The sequence below is a fragment of the Kogia breviceps genome, chromosome 12 (genome assembly GCF_026419965.1).
Source record: "Kogia breviceps isolate mKogBre1 chromosome 12, mKogBre1 haplotype 1, whole genome shotgun sequence".
In the NCBI taxonomy this organism is placed as follows: domain Eukaryota; kingdom Metazoa; phylum Chordata; class Mammalia; order Artiodactyla; family Physeteridae; genus Kogia; species Kogia breviceps.
The window spans coordinates 7,283,210-7,302,798 of record NC_081321.1 but is presented as its reverse complement, the minus strand read 5'-3'; the positions used below and the strand labels follow the sequence as shown (position 1 = coordinate 7,302,798).

Below are 19,589 nucleotides of genomic sequence, written 5' to 3'. Positions count from 1 at the left end.
CCCGGACCGGGGCACAAACCCGTGTCCCCTGCATCGGCAGGCGGACTCTCAACCACTGCGCCACCAGGGAAGCCCTAATAGTTCTATTTTTACACTTTGAGAAACTATTTTTAAAAATACCATACCACTACCATAGTGGTTGCATCATTTTGCTATCCAACCAACAAGGCACAATGGTTCCAATTTCTCCACATCTTGCCAGCACTTGTTATTTTCTGTAATTTTAAAAATATTAATCATCTTAACATGTGTGAGCTGATATCACATTGTGGTTTTGATTTGCATTTCTCAGATGGTTAGTGATGATGATCATCTTTTCATGTTTGTTGACCATTTGGATATCAATTTGGAGAAATACCTATTCAAATCCTTTGCTCATTTTTTAATCAGGCTCTTTGATTTTTGTTGATGAGTCATAGAAGTTCTTTATATATGTTGCATATTAACCCCTTATCATATGATTTGCAAATATTTTCTCCCATTTTGTAGGTTACCTTTTTACTCTGTTGATTGTGTCCTTTGATGCACAAAATTTTTTAAGTTTGATGCTGTTCCATTCGTCTATTTTTGCTTTTGTTTTCTGTGTTTCTGGTATTATATAAAAGAAATTATTACCAAGTCATGAAGTTTTTCCTATAGGTTTTCTTCTAGGAGTTTTGTAGTTATAGGTATTACGTTCTTATAGGTCTTTAATCCATTTTGAGTTAATTGTTGTATATAGTGTAAGATAAGGGTCAACTTCATTATTTGGCATGTAAACATCTAGTTTTCCCAACATCCTTTGTTGAAGAGATGGTCTTTTGCCCATTGAGTTGTCTTGGCACTTCTGTTGAAGATCCTATGGCCATATACCTGAAGGTTTATTTCTGGGCTCTTTATTCTATTGCATTGGTTTATTTGTCTGTTTTTATGCCACTACTACACTGTTTTGGTTACTGTCACTTTGTAATATGTTTTGAAATCAGGAAGTTGCGTCCTCCAACTTTGTTCTTCTTTTACAGAATTGTTTATTTGAGGTTCCCTAGAGATTCCATGTGACTTTTAGAATGACTTTTTTTCTATTTCTGAAAATAAATGCCATTGGGATTTTGATAGGGATTGTGTTGAACATCACTGTGGATAGTATACACATTTTTTTAAAATTGAGGTATAGCTGACATGAAATTTTACATGTTTCAGGTGTACAACACAGTGATTCACAATTTTTAAAGGTTATACTCCATTTATACTTATAAAATATTGGCTATATTCCCTGTGTTGTACAATATATCCTTGTAGCTTATTTTTTACATAGTAGTTTGTACCTCTTAATCCCCTACCCCTGCCTTGCCCCTCTTGCCTTCCCTCTCCCTACTGGTAACCACTAGTTTGTTCTCTATGAGTCTGTTTCTTTTTTGTTGTATTCACTAGTTCATTGTATTTTCTAGATTCCACTTATAAGTGATATCATACAGTATTTGTCTCTCTCTGACTTATTTAACTCAGTACAATACCTTCCAAAATTTCATTCTTTTTATGTCTGAGAAGTATTCCATTGTATATATACACCACATCTTCTTTATCCATTCATCTGCTGATGGACACTTAGGTTAATTCCATATCTTGGAAACTGTAATTAATGATGCTATAAACACTGGGGTGCATGTATCTTTTCAAATTAGTGTTTTCATTTTATTTATTTATTTATTTATTTATTTATTTATTTATTTATTTTGCGGTACGCGGCCCTCTCACTGTTTTGGCCTCTCCCGTTGCGGAGCACAGGCTCCGGACGCGCAGGCTCAGCTGCCGTGGCTCACGGGCCCAGCTGCTCCACGACATGTGGGATCCTCCCGGACCGGGGCACGAACCCGTGTCCCCTGCATCGGCAGGCAGACTCTCAACCACTCTGCCACCAGGGAAGCCCTCATTTTTTTTTAAAATATATATACCCAGGAGTGGAATTGTTGTGTCATATGATAGTACTAGTATGCACATGTTAACAATATTAAGTCTTCCAATACATGAACATGGGATGACTCTTCATGTATCTATGTCTTCTTTAATTTCTTTCAGCAATATTTTGTACTTTTCTGTGTACAAGTCTTTAACCTCCTTAATTAGGTTTCTTCTAAGTATTTTATTCTTTTTGATACTATTGCAAATGAGTTAATTTCATTTCCTTTCCAGATCATTAATTAGTGTATAAAAATGCAACTGATTTCTGTGTATTGACTTTTTATTCTGAAACTTAGCCAAATTCATTTATTAGTCTAACAGTTTTTTGCATGTGTGGTCTTGACAGTTTTCTACATATAAGATTATGTCCTCTCTGAACAGAGATAATTTTACTTCTCTTTTTTTTTTTCAACTTAGATGTCTTTATTTCTTTTTCTTGTCTAACTGGTTTGACTAGGACTTCCAATACTATGCTGAACAGAAGTGGTGAGAGCAGGCGTCCTTGTCTTGTTCTTGACCTAGGAGGAAAAGCTTTCAGTTTTTTACCATTGATTGTGCTGTTAGTTATGGGCTTTTCATAAGTGGCCTTTATTATGTTGAGGTAGTTTCCTTCTATTTCTAGTTTGTTGAGTGTTTTTATCATGAAAGGGTGTGGAATTTTGTCATGTGGTTTTTCTCCATCAGTTAAGATAATCATGTGGTTTTTGTCTTTCATTCTATTAATGTGGTGTATTACATTGATGATTTTCCTATGCTAACCAGTCATCTATTCCAGAAATAAATCCACTTTGTCATCATGTATAAACTTTCTAATGTGCCGTTGAATTCAGTTTGTTAGTATTTCGTTGAAATTTTTTGTTTTAATATTCATCAGGAATATTAGTCTATAGTCTTTTCTTATAGTGTCTTTATCTGTCTTTGGTATCAGGGTAATGCTGGTCTCAGAGAGCTTAGAAGCGTTCCATCCTCTTCAGATTTTTGGAAGATTTTCAGAAGAATTAGTGTTAATTTTTATTTAAATATTATGTAGAATTCTCCAATGAATTCGTCTGGTCCTGGGCTTTTCTTTGTTAGGAGGTTTTTTGATACTATTTAAATCTTACCCATTGTTGAATTCAACAGTTCAGATTTTCTGCTTCTTCATGATTCAGTCTTAGTACATTTCTAGGGATTTATCCATTTCCTCTAGGTTATCCAACTTGTTGGTATACAACTATTCATAGTATTCTCTTCATTAAGTAGTTTCTCTATGTGCTCACCAATTACTTTAAATTCTTTGTCAGGCAGCTCATAGATCTGACTTTTTTTTTTTAAGTCAGTTTCAGTTTTTGGAGTTTTTCTTTGTTCCTTTGATTGGGCCATGTTTCTGTGGTGTGTGTGTGTGTGTGTGTGTGTGTGTGTGTGTGTGTGTTCTTTTTTTTTTTTTTTTTTTCTGGGATTGGCACTCCTAGGCTTTGTATAGAACTTTTGTGAAGAGTAAGACCTTTCACCGGTTAGCCCAGCTGGAGACTCCTGAACTTCTCAAACCTTTTCTCACCTCTTGCTTTCCCCAAGTCTGCCTGCAGAACTGCAGCTCTGCATCCCCTTGCCTCAGCTTTCACCAGCTTCCAAACTTCTTCTGGTCCTATAAGCACTCTGTGTCAGGCAAGAGAGAAACCAGTCCCTTGAGTAGCCACCAGACAATCCAGGCTGTTGGATATACAGTCCACTCGTGTTTTTATCTCAGAGGAGGATCCCTGCTATACAAGATTTCTTCTTGGTGTCTCCACACCAAATGCTGAGATTCCTACCCCTTTTGTTGGAATCTCTTCTTGGTTTTGCAAAGGCCTGGGTGCTGTAGTTTTTCAACTGGTCTCTAGAGCTCTCACAACGGTATTCTGTCCACATACTGTTGTTAACTCAGTGTCTCCGTGGGATAAAGAGGGCATAGCTTCCTAGTCTGCCATCTTACTAAAGTCACCATTTTCTAAGTCTAGAGTGGATTATCTTGTTTTATGATCACCACTTGTTGCCTTTTGTATTTTCACCTTCTTGCACAAATGATTCTCTTATCACTTTTTTCTCCATGTCGTAGCCATAATATAGCCTCTATTGTACTTATTCATATTCAAAATTAACTTTGTTTTCATTCTACTCTATTTTCCCATCCACTCAAACTCCCACTATTAACTCAGCAAATCTCAATGTCAAGATAGATGACATAGTCAAAATCAAAAATCTATGTTTATTGGGGTTTCCCTGGTGGTGCAGTAGTTAAGAATCCACCTGCCAATGCAGGGGACACAGGTTCAAGCCCTGGTCCAGGAGGATCCCACATGCCATGGAGCAACTAAGCCCATGTGCCACAACTACTGAGCCTGTGCTCTAGAGCCTGTGAGCTACAACTACTGAGCCCATGTGCCACAACTACTGAAGCCCACATGCCTAGAGCCCGTGCTCCATCACAAGAGAAGCCACTGCAATGAGAAGCCTGTGTACAGCAACAAAGAGTAACCCCCGCTGGCCACAACTAGAGAAAGCCCACACAGCAACGAAGACCCAATACAGCCAAACATAAATAAATAAAATAAAATTTAAAAGTAATCTATCTTTATTGTTCCTTGAGCTATTCAATATTACAGCTACTATTGCCACATCCTAAATCTCAGTTACTTATAATCATTTACCTTCTGAAAACTTTAATAACATATATATCCTATGCACGTGTGTATGTGTGTGTGTATATTCTGTATCTATCTCTCTGTCTATTATCTATCTATAATAGTGACAGTAAATTTCTGAATTCTGATATGTTGTGTTTAGAAAGTGTTATGTAGGGAATTAGATGATCGATGAATGCATATTAACATAATGAGAAAAACTCTCCAGGTGTGAATTCTCGTGAAGGATTTATTTTATATGTATACAATAACGATTTCATAGTAAGGATCTTTTGTGATAGAAGATCATTGTGAAGACAGTTGTAACAAAGAAAAGGATCCAACACTATATTTCATACTACATATGGACAAGTGAAGGCTCTTCTTTGGTTTATATTTCTAGCCAGTTTATACTTTTGGAGCTCACATAATTTTGCAAGCTTCTGGTTGAAGGGAACACTTTTTCCTCAATCAACTGTTTCTAACATGGCCATTGTGGATTCCTAGTGGTCACAGTCATGCTTCATAACTTGAAATTAAATTTCAGCGCACTAGAAACATTATTTTAAGCGAAGAGTAGTCTTGATCTTTAGCTCTTTGCTTTCTCTGTTGTATTATTCAGCAGACTTTTCCACATTTACAACTCCATTTTCCACATTTTGCCTCTTTTGGTGGGAGCACAAATATTTCAGGAAGACTTTAGAGCTTCTGAAAGGCATCTGGCAGTTTTTTTGCATTAGTGTTTACTCTTTACAGCGTAACATTTAATATTGTTTATCTTGATTCCTGACTTTTTTGGAGGGAAGTGAGAGTGCTTCATTTCCCTCATGCTGGTCCTGGCACTGAGAAAAGTACTCAAAGAGGATAGTTACAGAGACAACAAACAAATCTTCCTAGAATTCTGTCAAAAAGGCCAATTAATTAAACAAAGTAGATATTACATATCCAAGTATACTGGACAGCCAGTAAGTGGATTTTCTCACTAATTTATAGAGAAAACCCACTGCTAGAAGTGTGGGTAGGTAAGAAAGACAGTAAAGCTTTTCAAGGCTGAGCACTTCCTTTTGTTTCTCTTGCCTCATAGAACTGTAGTTTTTTCTTTTACACTAGTTTAGTGCCACATTCTTCTCTTTGCAATGGACAGACAGGTGATATATGCTGATTTAAACATATCCAGGAATGCCGGCCTTGAAAGCTCATCACCCCCATCTCCTCCTCAGAGTAAGTGGCTTTAATTTTCCTTTTGGCATTTGTATATCTTCCATAGCTAGATTTTTCTCTTAAATTTGTAGCTTTAAATCATGGCCTTGAAGATGAGCAGCAGCCATATTAATGTTAAATAGATATAGCATGGCCTGTCTGTAGGTAATCACAAATGTGGAAAAAAGCACATACCTTATAGATTTCTTTTTTATCAAGATACTTTTGTGGAAAATGAATATAGTTCCTATTACTGAGCCTTGGCTAAAGGATCCTGAAGAAATATTTTACATGTATGAACAAGGGAATATTTTGATTTTTTTTTTATTTTTTTGCCACACTATGAGGGATGTGGGATCTTTGCTCCCTGACTGGGGATAGAATCCGTGCCCCCTGAAAAGGAAGTACAGAATCTTAACCACTGGACCACCAGAGAAGTCGCTTTTTTGTTGTTTTTGCTTTTGTTTTTTTTTAACAAATGAATATTTTTAGATATTTTTTACTACCTTGCTGTAATAGTAACCTACCTTATTTCAAATCCCTCTATAAAATACTGTGATTAAGTTCCAATGCATTTGCATCCGTGGCATTACTTTCAGAATATAACATGTAGGCTCAATGATTAACATCCTTCACCCTTCAAAGGGAAGGGAAAAAAATGTTCTGAAAGAAAATTATATTCAAGATCAAAAACTTGAATATAATAACAATCTGATTATTTTTAAATTGAAAAGTATAACAGTTTAGAAGGATTTAAGCCACAAGGCACAGGAGAATATCACTGATGCACTTATTTCATATTTGTTGAAGTTGGCAATTTTCTGTATGCCAGAGTTAGTATTCTGAGTGAGAATTCTAATGTGAGGTCATAGGTGATGGATTCCATGGCCTGGGGATAGATGAAGAAAAACTACAAATTAAGCAGAAAAAAAATGTATAAAATCATCAGGACATAGTATTACATTCTGAAGTCAAACCAAACTTACTAAACATCAATAGTATTGCAATTTTAATCTAACCTGATATTCATTCCATAGTGTGCTTGGCAAGTGGGTTGTATCTTTTTAGGATGGTTTGGTATAATTTGAAATTATTAAGTTATCAATGTTCTAAATTGGAGATTGAAAAGTCTTAGGGTTATCAAATAGTTTCATGATACCCTTCATTGGGGGGTTATGGGAAATTGGAGAATTTTGATAACTACAGTGAGAATTTGTCAAGCCACGGTTATTTTTTGATGGGAAAGAGAAAGACTTCCTGTTCCCTCTTCAGATCTAGCAAAAGTGGAGAGAAAGGAGAATGGTGTTGGAAGATATTGGAGAATGAAAATAGAGAAAGACAGCGAGATTTTCCTCAAAAGCTACTCTCTGTGATCCTAAATCAATGAGGCCAGAAAATTTGTCTATTCTAATTGTAGTCATTATTCCACAAAATATCATTCTAAAAGTAAATCTGAGAAAACATAGAATAAAGTCAGAACAAAATGTGTGACTGCAAAACGCTTGTCAACTGAATAAAATGCCTAACCTAAAAGTTGAGAATTATGTATTTGGTGGCTTTACAGAGGACTATAGCTGAGAAAGCAGCCTCTCTGATAGTTCTGAGGAAATGTCCCCAAGAGGTAAGGGAGGAGCTGGGATATATAGGAGCTTTTGCTAAAAAAAAAAAAAAAAAAAAAAAAAAAAAAATGTAGTCAAACATCAAAAGATTACTGCTAACCACAAAAACAGACACCTCAAGTTAATGATTTTGGTGCTTTTCTATATGTGGGAAGACGCAAAAGTCTGGGCTTATTGAAATAATTCCTTTGACATGCATCTTAACTATTTAGGGCCAGTATCCTGTTTTTCTCCATCTTGAATTCCCCTCAAGTTTTACTATCCGGGCAGCTGCACTGGCTGGTGGCTTTATGGTCACAACATCCTTTGTTTACTGAAATGGCAGGTGACATTCTTTCTCCACACATTGATCTGGTATTACAATTATTGTGAAACTACCACTAACTCTTTGGCTAAACAGTTTAGCCAAAATGGTAACTCTAGAATAATGATTATATCAAAAGCAGTCAGGAAAGCCAGAGAGATGTGAGTTGTGACAAATCTGGTTTATGGCCCAGGATGTGGTCTCTTAGAAAAGTAGATAGGTGTTGGCAAAAATGCCTCTAGAGTTTATTTATTCATCCAAAAATAAGCACCTGTGTCAGGCATGCCCTAGGTGCTGAGAATACAACAGTGAACAAAATAGTGAAAAAATATTTTCCTTTATTGCATTTATATTATACTACTAGGAAGACTTACAAATAAATGAATAGCTAAGAATATATATGTATACATATACATGTTAGATAATATTAAGTGCAATAGAGAAAATATTTTTTAAAAAATGGAATCGAGAGGTAGCTTTTGGAGAGGGTATGATATCAAATGGAATAATCATAGAAGCCTGCCTGACAAGATGACATTTGAGTCAAGACCTGAAAGAGTTGAGGGACAAAGGTATGCTTCCTGGGAGAAGAGCCTTTTAGATGATGGACCAGTGCAGGTGCAAGATCCGTGGGACAACAACATGCCTGTCATCTTGTAGGAGGAGCTCATAGGTTCGTGTGAAATGACAGAACTTGTCTGTATGGAAAACAGCAGGAGATGAAGTTAGAGACATAAAGGGAAGCCGGAATGAATAGGGATTTGTAGGCTGTTCTACAGATGTACAGACTTAGATCTGCTTGAGAGAAAGCCATGGAAAGGTTTAGAGAAAGGAAGTGAGATGATTTGGCATACAGTTTATATCCAAACAAATAACTAGCCTTGTGTGGGTATTTCCAGATGACTAAAGTTTACCTGGCCTCTTCAATTTGTTATTGTAACTCTACTGTTACAACAACTAACTCTATTGTTGTTATTAGTTCTAATGTAGTGCAGCAGAAAAACAACACAGAACCCTCCACTCAGTTCTTTAAATTTTAGATGCACGGTTATTATGTATCAGACACCATGTCTAGAAGGACTATTTCATACAACCCTTTCCAAAACCTCATGAAGTAGTATTATTCTACATTTCACAGGTGAGGAAATTTGTAGTTTATGAAGGTTACATGGCCCAAAGTAACATGCTCTAATACAAATCTGCTAGATTTGAGAGGCTCTGCTCATAACCACTGTTATCCTTCGGTAATAAATGTTAAAATAGTGACTATATAGAGCTTTCTCCAGTTTTCAAAATTTCAAGGGAGGAAAGGCTGAGGAAGAAAGAATGGTAGAATAGTATATACAACTGTGAGGACACGTCATGTAGGACTAGTCTTAGGTTCACTAAGTTTAGCTGCTCTGTGTCACACGAGCTCGCATTAGAAGTTCTAGGTCAATATTCTCCAGTTTGGTTCTCCCATTTTCAGATGTACACCCAGGACCTTGGAGCTCCTCTAGTTGTCTCCCCTCTAATTACCTCTCCCCTCCAGGTGATAATCCAGGTGTCACTACCTGAAATCTAATCTGTTATCTGTTTCCTCCCATCATCTTTTATCACATTTAGTTATCTTAAATTCCATGTCCCCAGGGACATTTTAGAAAGAGCTAACTCTTTTATGAATGTCCAGTCCTAATGAAGAGACCATGAGTAGTTGTCTGAAAACTGGGTCACACAACTTAATCACCAGGGAGAGTGTAAAAAACCAAAGTAGAAATGGATTTGTGGGTCCCTCTGGAACATTTAATGAGAATAAAGACAACATTTTAACGTATCTGATACTAAAGTTTTTAACAAGTGACTCAAAGCATGTATTCCTTTATATTGAGGAATATTAGAAAAAATATAAAAAGGAATAGATAACATAAATAAATGATAGATATAGTTAAATTAGTAAACCTTTACTTGTAAAGGCCCTTGGCTCTAATAATACAATTTAGAAAATAATTTATAATTGTAATATATATAACATTATAAACCAAATGGGAATAAAAGGGGTCTTATAATTAAGTCAGGTACAGAAGTTGTCTAAGCACAATTTCAAGTAGAATAATCGAAGTGCAAATTACCAGGATAATTCCTGTCAGAGCTGATATAATTTTGGAAGCTGTTGCTCAGTGTTTTCCAAGAATTTTTTACATTAATAAGTTCCTCTTTGATTATCTTTCCCTATGAAATCCATTGATAAGTTTATGATTAATTTATGATCCCACTTTAATTAATACAATCACAACTTTTGATGAACATGAGATATACACTACATTGTTATTGACATGATACAGAGAAAAGCAAAGGTATTTGACATGTTTTAGACTGTGCAATGTTGTCGACACAGGTTCATGTTATGTTATATTCATTGAAATACTGAAAATAACATGCAAGCTCATAAAATACTCTTCCTTGAATTCCATCCATTTGGTCCAAATTGGAGATGATTGTTCCAGACAACAGTAAAGCAGAGGAATCCACGTCTAAGAATAGAATTGTCTTTTACCACCAGCACCTAACATGTTGTTTGGCATAAAACAGAGCCTCAACAAATATATCTTGAATGAATGAAGGCCTTCCTTTTTGGACAAAATTCTTGGACTTACTTCCTACAGTAAGGTATATGTTTCATTTTTGTATAGCATTTGGCATGTTTCAAAGCACCATCACGTCTATCTCATTTGATTCTTATACCAATCCTTCGTACTCAAGACAGGCATAAATATTTCTATTTTATCTATAAGCAAACTCTCAGTTGGATCTGAGATTCCATCTTGTGGGACCCTACTTTAAGATGACTGATAAATGTCCTTTCCTGCCCCTACCCCCAACCTGAATCTAGCTCTTTCTTATGTGATCCAAACAACCTCTGCTTTTTGTATGAGATGAACTCCACTGAGTTAACCAAGTATATTTTCTTAATGTCTCAGATGTTTGTCAGGGTCCACCTTGGCATAAATTTGCTCTGAAACTTGGTTGTGCTGGGATTATTCTTCTCACCTTGACTGTGATTGGGTTGAGTGTTTCAGGTAAGTGATGCAAGATCATTTATTTCTTGTTCTACTTATTCTACTTTACCATAAACATTAAAGTATGTTAACATTTGGCCACCCCAAATTTAGCGGAAGACCCATGAAACAAACACAGTTACAAAACAGTGCTCTAACCGTGCTCAGCCTGTACCTACTGAGCAAACTTCATCCTTTGTCGTATTTCTCTTCCTAACTGTTCTGATAGTCTTCATGGGGGATTTCACATGTGCTCCAAGAACTTTTAAAAACTCACAATTATGATAAAACCATGACAATAACAAAGAAAATAAAAATTTCCAATTATTTACAGTTCCTTAAGTGCCTACTAAATTCCAGATTGTCCTAGGCAATCTCTCCCATGGGGTAGGCACAATTATACTTATTCTGAAGCTAGAACATGAGGCAAGGAGAGTAAGCAATTTAAGAGTTTAAGTAACACCTGGGAGCTTACTTGTAGAGTTGAAGCCGGTAACTCAATGTCTGTGTGTGTTCACTTGCTATGTGTGTGTTTGTTTATGTTGTCTTCTAAGTAGATCTTTTGTTACTACACTGCTATTGCTCTTATCTTCTGTTCATTTCAAGCTTGTTGAGATAAAAATTTCCTGAAGTGATAAATGTAACATATCCACTTCACTGTACCATTCAGCATTAATCTTCTTAATGATTTCTCCTGATTTATTAGTGATATTCTTGAGACAAAAATCATCAACAGAAAAAAGCAGCATGGATGCTCAAGAGAACAGGAAGGAAACAACAGGTATATTTTGTGGCTTGACTTTCCTAAGAATAATGGCTAAAATTTGATAGGTATCCTGCATTATCTTAATTAAGGCTCATAACAACCTATACATTAAGATAGTATTATCCCTCTGATTTTATGTTTGACAAAACTGAGGCATGGAAAGGCTAAGCAACTCATCCAGGATCATACAGGTACTAAGTGGTGACACTGGGAATTGTACTTCGGTGGTCTAACTTCAGAGCCTACGATCTTAACCAACAGATAACACTGCCTTATGAGAGACTGCTGCTAGGATAGTCAATAATTAATAGCCAAAAACCAAGCTATAAAGTAAAATATGCATTTAAGTGGGATATTTGATGATTTTAATGAATATGTCAAGCAGCTAACTCTGGTCAGAAGTTAATTAATGGAACACAACATAAAATGAATTATTTAATACTTACTATATTAAACATTAAGACATTGATCTTGTCCATGTACTTATTAAGTAGTGTGTGTTAATAAAGACACTATTGTTGAGTGACTGTAGCAGAATGTGATAATTTATTATATACATTCGTGCATAACAGAAATTTTAAGAAACTATGAAAATCCTTCTGGAAAATGCTATCCAATAGATCCCATTAATAGGCAAATATATAATTCAGCAATTAGAAATTTTCTTATAATTTTTCTCCATGGGATTTGCCATTAACTTATGGAAATGAATTGTTATTTGCTTTTCATTTTACATGTTGTTTAAAGTAGACATTTTTGGGGCTTCCCTGGTGGCACAGTGGTTGAGAGTCCGCCTGCCGATGCAGGGGACCCGGGTTCGTGCCCCGGCCCGGGAAAATCCCACACGCCGCAGAGCGGCTGGGCCCGTGAGCCATGGCCGCTGAGCTTGCGCGTCCGGAGCCTGTGCTCCGCAACGGGAGAGGCCACCACAGTGAGAGGCCCGTGTACCGCAAAAAAAAAAGTAGACATTTTTTAGATAAGTTTGATATTGTCATCATGCAGTAGAAAGCACTTGTAATGAATTTAAGCAATCTCAGAAAGAGTTTTGACTCTACCAGCATCTGCTTTGTGTGGACTTGAACAAGTTATTCTGTCTGTCAGTGTTTTAACTTGTCACTAATTTTCAAATCTTAGTACCAGAATGAACAGTAGGTCTCAACGCCCTCAAAGTTATATTAAATTCATGAATTGTTCTCACTGTGATGATCAAAGACTTCCCTGAATTTATAATGACTTGTGCATGTGTGATTAGTGTTAGTGGGGTGGGGGGCGGGTTAGAAACATAACATTTATTCTTCCTCCTCTTTCTTACTTTAGAGAGACCAGTTCTGTTACAGTGCCCAACAAATTGGCAACTAATCCGAGATAAATGCTTGTTTTTTTATGACACTTACAAACCTTGGAATGACAGTCTAGCCGACTGTTTCACAAAAGAATCCCATCTGCTGCTTATTCAAGATCAGGAAGAATTGGTAAATAATTAAGTAAAATACTTTAATATGGCTTAGCCCTTGTTTCTAACCGTATCAAGATCTTTGTGCTTTAGCCTGGAGGGTTCTATGCAGATGGGAGTATTAATTTTGACTCTTCAAGAAGCTCAGAATCTGAGACACTAAACGGACATGTAAGCAAAATAAATATAAGTTAATGAATACAACAATAGAAATACAAAGATTGGGATATATATATAAATATACAGACAGAGATATCACAAATAAGGAATAATTAACTCCGATGGGGAGGTAGGAGACGCTTCAGAGAGGAGGTGATACTTGCACCGGGTTTCAGGGGATGATAAATCTGTTTATCTATTACTGGTTTGCAACCTTCAGTAGAAGGATACAAACCAGTAATAGACAGATTCAATATTCAGTCATTTCTTCTGTTTCATTTATAGAGACTCATACAAAACCGGATAGACAAAGGAGGACTTCTATTTTGGATTGGATTAAATTTTACATTACCAGAAAAGAACTGGAAGTGGATAAATGGATCCTTTTTGAATTCTAATATGTGAGTATTGGATAAGCTCATTTGAATATTCGATTTACATCAGGCTTACATGGCAAGGTAGTAACATTGCTATTGAAGATTGAGATTTATCGTTTTAATTTAGTTTAGAACTGTTCAGGAGGCTCAGAATAGTCTGAGAAGCAGAATGATTCTGAAGTTGGTTGAAAAGTTCCACACGTGAAAAGACATCAACCCTTTGCAACAATATATATTTTTACACGCAATGGAGTTTCAGGAGACAAGGAATAGACTAACCCCTTTGGGCGAGGGCACACAAAACAGGTTTTAAAATAACAACATTTAAAAATTAAGACATTTCTAGGGCTTCCCTGGTGGAGCAGCGGTTGGGAGTCCGCCTGCCGATGCGGGGGACGCCGGTTCGTGCCCCGGTCCAGGAAGATCCCACGTGCCGCGGAGCGGCTGGGCCCGTGAGCCGTGGCCGCTGCGCCTGCGCGTCCGGAGCCTGTGCTCCGCAACGGGAGGGGCCACAGCGGTGAGAGGCCCGCGCACCGCGATGAAGAGTGGCCCCCGCTTGCCGCAGCTGGACGGAGCCCTCGCGCAGAAACGAAGACCCAGCACAGCAAAAATAAATAAAATAAATTAATAAACTCCTACCCCCAACATCTTCTTTAAAAAAAAAGGAAGAAAGAAAGAAAGAAATTTCTAGCTGGAAGGTATCGGCACGAAGAATTGTTTAAGTAGTGTTTTTCAAACTGTGGGACCACATACCTTAGTGGGTCACAACCAGCACTGGCTCAATGAATGCAAGAGGAAAAAATATAGTAAATATCAGCGTGGGGTATCCAGACATTGGAGAGAAACTACCCACATTGTAACAAGTATTGTGGCCTATTTTAACCAGCGGTGTAAAAGGAGGGTTGTTTGAAGAGATGTAGTCAATCTGCATAAGCCACAAAAGAGCTATTTGCCGGTTTTTGGGTGGTCTCATAGCTTCTTGTGTAAGATGGTCAAGTTAACTATCGGTGTTATAGGAGGATTGATGTTACACAGTTACATTATAAATTTTTAATGGACTTCATCGTTGTTTGTACAACAAAGGGCAGGACATTTTTTTTCCCCTAGAAAGTGAAAGTGTGCAGACATCCACCCAAGTTTCTGAAAAGAACTTTTGATGAGTTTTTCAGAATAGATGATATTGTGTTACGTTTTTTGAGTCTGTGAATGCTTTATTCACATTTGTATAAATTACAGTTAAAATGGATCTTGTTATCGTTCAAAAAACAAGAGGTTAAAATTCAAGACACAGGACCATGTTCAAGTTTATCTAAAATATAGTAATAATTTATTGTGTGGAAAATTATTAGACATTAAAAGAAATGTTGGTTTAATTAGCACATTTTGACATTGTTTGACTCATGTTCTAAAATAGTTTTTTAGATGCCGTACTTTAAAATGAAGATTATTTTAAAATAAAGTGTTCTGGACTAGGATAAACGTATGAAAAGGCAAACGTATTTTGGTAAATAAACTACACTCTGATTTTTTTGTTTTTCTAGGGATTATTTTCTATATTTACACATAAGTGCAACTCTGGTATTAACTTATTTTTATTTTTTTGTACATAGTAAAGGTTAATTTTGGTTTGTGTGTGTGTATGCTTCTTATTGGGCCATTATGTTTATTTTATTAAGGTTTATAATAAAACTGGAAAACTCTGAAGTGTCTATGAGCAGAAATATAGGCAAAGATGATGGATTAAATTCGATTGAACACTCTACTTCATTCTGAGGATAAAAATGATGATTTGATTAAGATAGTGATCAGGTAAACCTGGAAGGTATCATATTATAGTAGAAAGAGCATCAGTTATGCTTTTATTTTAGTTCTCTACCTTGGTTTTCAGGTAAAGAAAAACATAAAGGGTGTTCATAATTTTTTTCACAGGCCTGTTCTGGGGATTAAATGAGATAATGTTAGACAACTAGGCAGAGATGTGGTCCAAGAAGGCCTGGGAAGTCACCGAGGGCCTTTTGGAAGGGGACTTGGCCAGATGAGCAGTAAAAAAGTTATCTTGAAAATCAAAGAAAGGATCAGAAGGGTGGAAGAGGTCAAATACAGGGGACCTTTGCAATAGCTTGGTCAGGAGAAATTCGGATTTGACTAGGGTGTCAGGCACTAGGAGAGAATCAGGTTGGCTTCTCAGGGCTGAGGGGTTCCAAGAAGAAATGGAACAAAGAGAAACTGTGATGGAGCCCTGCCCACTGCCACCACTTCGCTCTCTATTTGAGACAAATAGGTGAATGTCTTGCACACACCCCATCCCGGCACCCCAGCTCTCTCTTGCCATCCCACTGCTTAACTGCTACTCGTGCCTCACCTGCAATGAGCCACAAGACTCCTGCTTCTTTGGAACGAATAGTACATATATTGTAGCAGACACTCACCAACCTGTTTGGAATGGGAAAAAAGGGAACCTCGTACTACATACAATACGAACTGAGCCTCGTTTTTTCTGGCTATTGATATATTCAAATGCTGTAGACACTGAGTATCTACGTACTTATTACATTTACTGAACACATTCTTTGTTTAAGCATGATCACACTTTCATATACATGATTTCAATGCCTCCCCAAATATATATACCCTATATATTAAGAAAATCGAGGCTCAGTGAAGGTAGGAAATTTTCATATAACATGTGAATAGGAGATTCAATTCCCAGTTTCCAAAGCTTCTTCTTTGTATCATTATGACATTTCTTTTTAGAACAATTCTTTTCCAGTGAAGATGAGCTTGCAAGTTCCAGAGGTTTATATTGGCTTCCTATTAAAAGTTTATATCATTATATTTGTGACTGGGTACTTATTCCATGCTTAATAACCAGCACCTCATTGTTTCCTGAAACTTACAGAACATACTGGCTGGATGAGGAGAATTATGTGAGAAAATCACAAACACTAAAGAAAGGCTTCTCTTCTGCTCCACAGATTACAAATTACTGGTGATGCTGAAGAAAACAGTTGTGTTTACATCTCAAAGACACAAATTCTTTCCGAGAGCTGTGCTACAGAAAATAAATGGATCTGTCAAAAAGAACTAAAACCTGTCAAAAATAAAGTATGTTCTGCCACTTGACTATACATCCCCTCTCCATTTCTTTTTTTCTTTTTTAATCTTTATTTATTTATTTATTAGGTGGAACTCTTAGTTGAGGCATGCATGTGGGGTCTAGTTCCCTAACCGGGGATCAAACCTGGGCCCCCTGCATTGGGAGCATGGAGTCTTACCCACTGGACCACCAGGGAGGTCCCCCTCTCTCCAATTCTTTAATTTCCATTTCACGTTTCTCTCATTTTAACTGTATATACTCTTAGCATGGCCTAATGTGCATTTTGTGGTACAAAGTGGAACAAGCACTGAGAATTCTAACTGTTGTGAGTCTTCCAGATGTTCAAGTTTAATCTCCTCATTCAATAAATGAGAAAACAGATACATAAAGAAAACGCCTCAGTTTAAGAGACAGTGATTCTCTGTGGAACAAAGCCCAGACCAGCTAAGGGAAATGGTTTTTAATCCTGTAGAATTCATCCATCCCCTCTATTCCTTCGCTCACCTTCAGAAAAATTTTAGTAAATGATTTCTGAAGTCCTCTGCTTCTCCCACAGCCTATGCTTTTTTTCTTTTTTCTTTTCAATACCATCACACAATTGGGTTGTGGCAGAACACTGATTAAAATCCATTCTGTTAACTCATAGCAGAGACCCATTACTAAAGGAGTTTGGGAAGGGACCTTAACTCTTTCCATTTTAATTTCCTCATTGCTTTTTTATTTTCCTTCTATGTTTCCTTCTTTCTATGGCTCATGCTGTAGGAAATATGTAATCAAATTTTTCATTATTCTAATGGAAAGTGTGATATCTTTTTCAACTCTGCAGTTGGGGAAGCTGAAGTTACAGAAGAGATGTGTTTATTCTGATAGATCTCTTGAGTATTCACTTTTTAAAAACACATGCCAAATTTTCTTTGGACATCAAATAAATGATAATGTTGAATTTATCCTACAAGGAGACTCATAATAAAATTCCTGAAAAATAGACATCTACTTACTCTGATAATTCAATACCAACTTGAATTATATAAATTATATATTTATATAAGTATATAATTGATTAGTAATTATATAATTATATAAATTCAAGTAATACTATAATGACCAAAATAAATTTTAATTCCTGTTTTCCATGCATGTTGATTTTTAATACTCGTTAAAATTTTGAACACATCAAAAATTCAAAGTATAATTCATTTTGTACCAATTACTTAGGAAATAAATTATTTAGAAAAACATTCTAGACAAGAGTATCATTACAAAGTAATATATGATAAAAGTGAGATTTTTGAAGTGTTTGATACTTTTGGGAAAAAGACCTGTAAAGAACAGAAATCTTAGAAAAAATATTCCCACAACTGACCATGTACATTCCTACCTCTTTGGAATGATGTTCAAAGCAACCTTCAGGACAAAGCTAAGTCCATCCAGTTAGTCCAGAATTCATTCCAGATACGGCGCTTTCCTTCTCCTATACTTGTTAGATCTGAAATCAAGCACCCCTAAAACACACATCTGCAAGAACCTTTTACAATGAAACTAGGCCCAAGAAGTTAGATTCTTACACTGTCATTTACTATTGCAGTATTAGATAATCAAGTAAATTTACTCTTGGATATGATACTGCTGAGATCATCTCTGAAACTCAAACTATAAAGATACAGTTCCATGAGGAAGGCATGTCTAACCATAGTCTAGGCAGACTAAAAAATATTAGGTCTAAGGAAATTTTTTGGTTGCAGTATTTGAGTCAACGTTTATTGACAATAAACTCACTGCAATGCCAAGCCATGTCAACTTACTGTGTTATTCCAGATCTGCAATCTACATTTCCTCTGCGCAGCCCATGCTCCAGATGCAGGCTCCTGACCACTCTCTAAACACATCCTGATGTTTTATGATTTCACGGTTGTCCCATACGTGTGAGATGCCCTTTTCATCACACAATCCCTTTATTTTTTGCCTAGAAAAAGCCTAGTAATTGTGGAAATCTTGAATCAAATGTTAATTTCTTGCTGAACTTTTCCTCAAATCTCTCTGGCTCTCACAATTTTTTAATCTATTTCTTCCCACTTTTCTAAAATAGGATTTAGTTCTCTTCGTTGTATTATAATTAGTCTTTTTTATGATCTTAAAGCTGGCTCCACTTCTCTCCTGGCTAGAGTTGGACAAGTCCCAAGACAGAAAAATGAAGGGAAGAGAAGTCTCTGACTCAATTTAAAAGAGTAAGGGCATAATAATGGTCTTTGTATGTTTTATTAAACGGACCTTGAGACTGGACCAGTGAGATTCCTTCTGTTTATTTCCTATGCCATGTGTTTGAATTTGAAGTTCATTTCCTTCTGTTTCACCTTCCTGCCCCACCCATTCCACAGAGCTCTTCAATATACACAGTGTGGGCTAAAAAGCAGGTATCATGGGTAACATATACACACTACTATGTATAGAATAGATAAACGACCAGGACCTACTGCATAGCACAGGGAACTATACTCAATATCTCGTAATAATTTATAATGGAAAAGAATCTGAAAAATAATATATAAATGTATAACTGAATCACTTTGCTGTACACTCAAAACTAACACAACATTCTAAATCAATTGTACTTCAAGTTTTAAAAAGAGCAAGTATCATGGAAAAACACTTATGGTGGGAAAAATTTAAAAATAAAGTATTCTTGATGCATAAGCCTAGGGGTTTTTGTAACCATTGTTTTCTGATCCACAGATGTTTAGGTAGCCAGCAATCAGATTCTTTTCCTTTATAATGCTAGTGTGGGTAAAAAGAATAACTTTTGACTTTCATACCAAGCAGTGTGGGAAAGGAAAATCCAAGAAGTACAAGTAAAAAGATAATTATAAAAAATTTTTAAGTTCTAAACACCTATAAACTCATGAAGTAACCTGATCTGGTGGTCATAGCCTTTAGTTTACCCCTTGGCAGCAGTTAAAGTTTACATCTGCAATTGTTTGCGATTAACTCCATTCTGCTCTCTTGTG

The 19,589-nt window shown here is 36.3% G+C and overlaps 1 protein-coding gene across 1 annotated transcript; it reads left to right on the top strand.

The window, feature by feature from the left end:
* Positions 1-5,713: 5,713 nt before the first annotated feature.
* Positions 5,714-16,613, top strand: KLRB1 (killer cell lectin like receptor B1). Its single transcript, XM_059080729.1, has 6 exons — positions 5,714-5,798; positions 10,658-10,756; positions 11,442-11,516; positions 12,819-12,973; positions 13,399-13,514; positions 16,466-16,613. The coding sequence occupies exons 1-6, from the start codon at positions 5,714-5,716 to the stop codon at positions 16,611-16,613; spliced, it is 678 nt and encodes a 225-aa protein (XP_058936712.1).
* The last annotated feature ends 2,976 nt before the right edge of the window (positions 16,614-19,589 follow it).

What these genes read in the sequence shown, in the direction of transcription:
- KLRB1 (XM_059080729.1), top strand. Translation starts at nt 5,714, where the DNA reads ATGGACAGACAGGTGATATATGCTGATTTAAACATATCCAGGAATGCC. An exon ending in ACCCCCATCTCCTCCTCAGA is followed by an intron (nt 5,799 to 10,657) that starts GTAAGTGGCTTT and finishes TTAATGTCTCAG; the next exon opens with ATGTTTGTCAGGGTCCACCT. An exon ending in GAACAGGAAGGAAACAACAG is followed by an intron (nt 11,517 to 12,818) that starts GTATATTTTGTG and finishes TTCTTACTTTAG; the next exon opens with AGAGACCAGTTCTGTTACAG.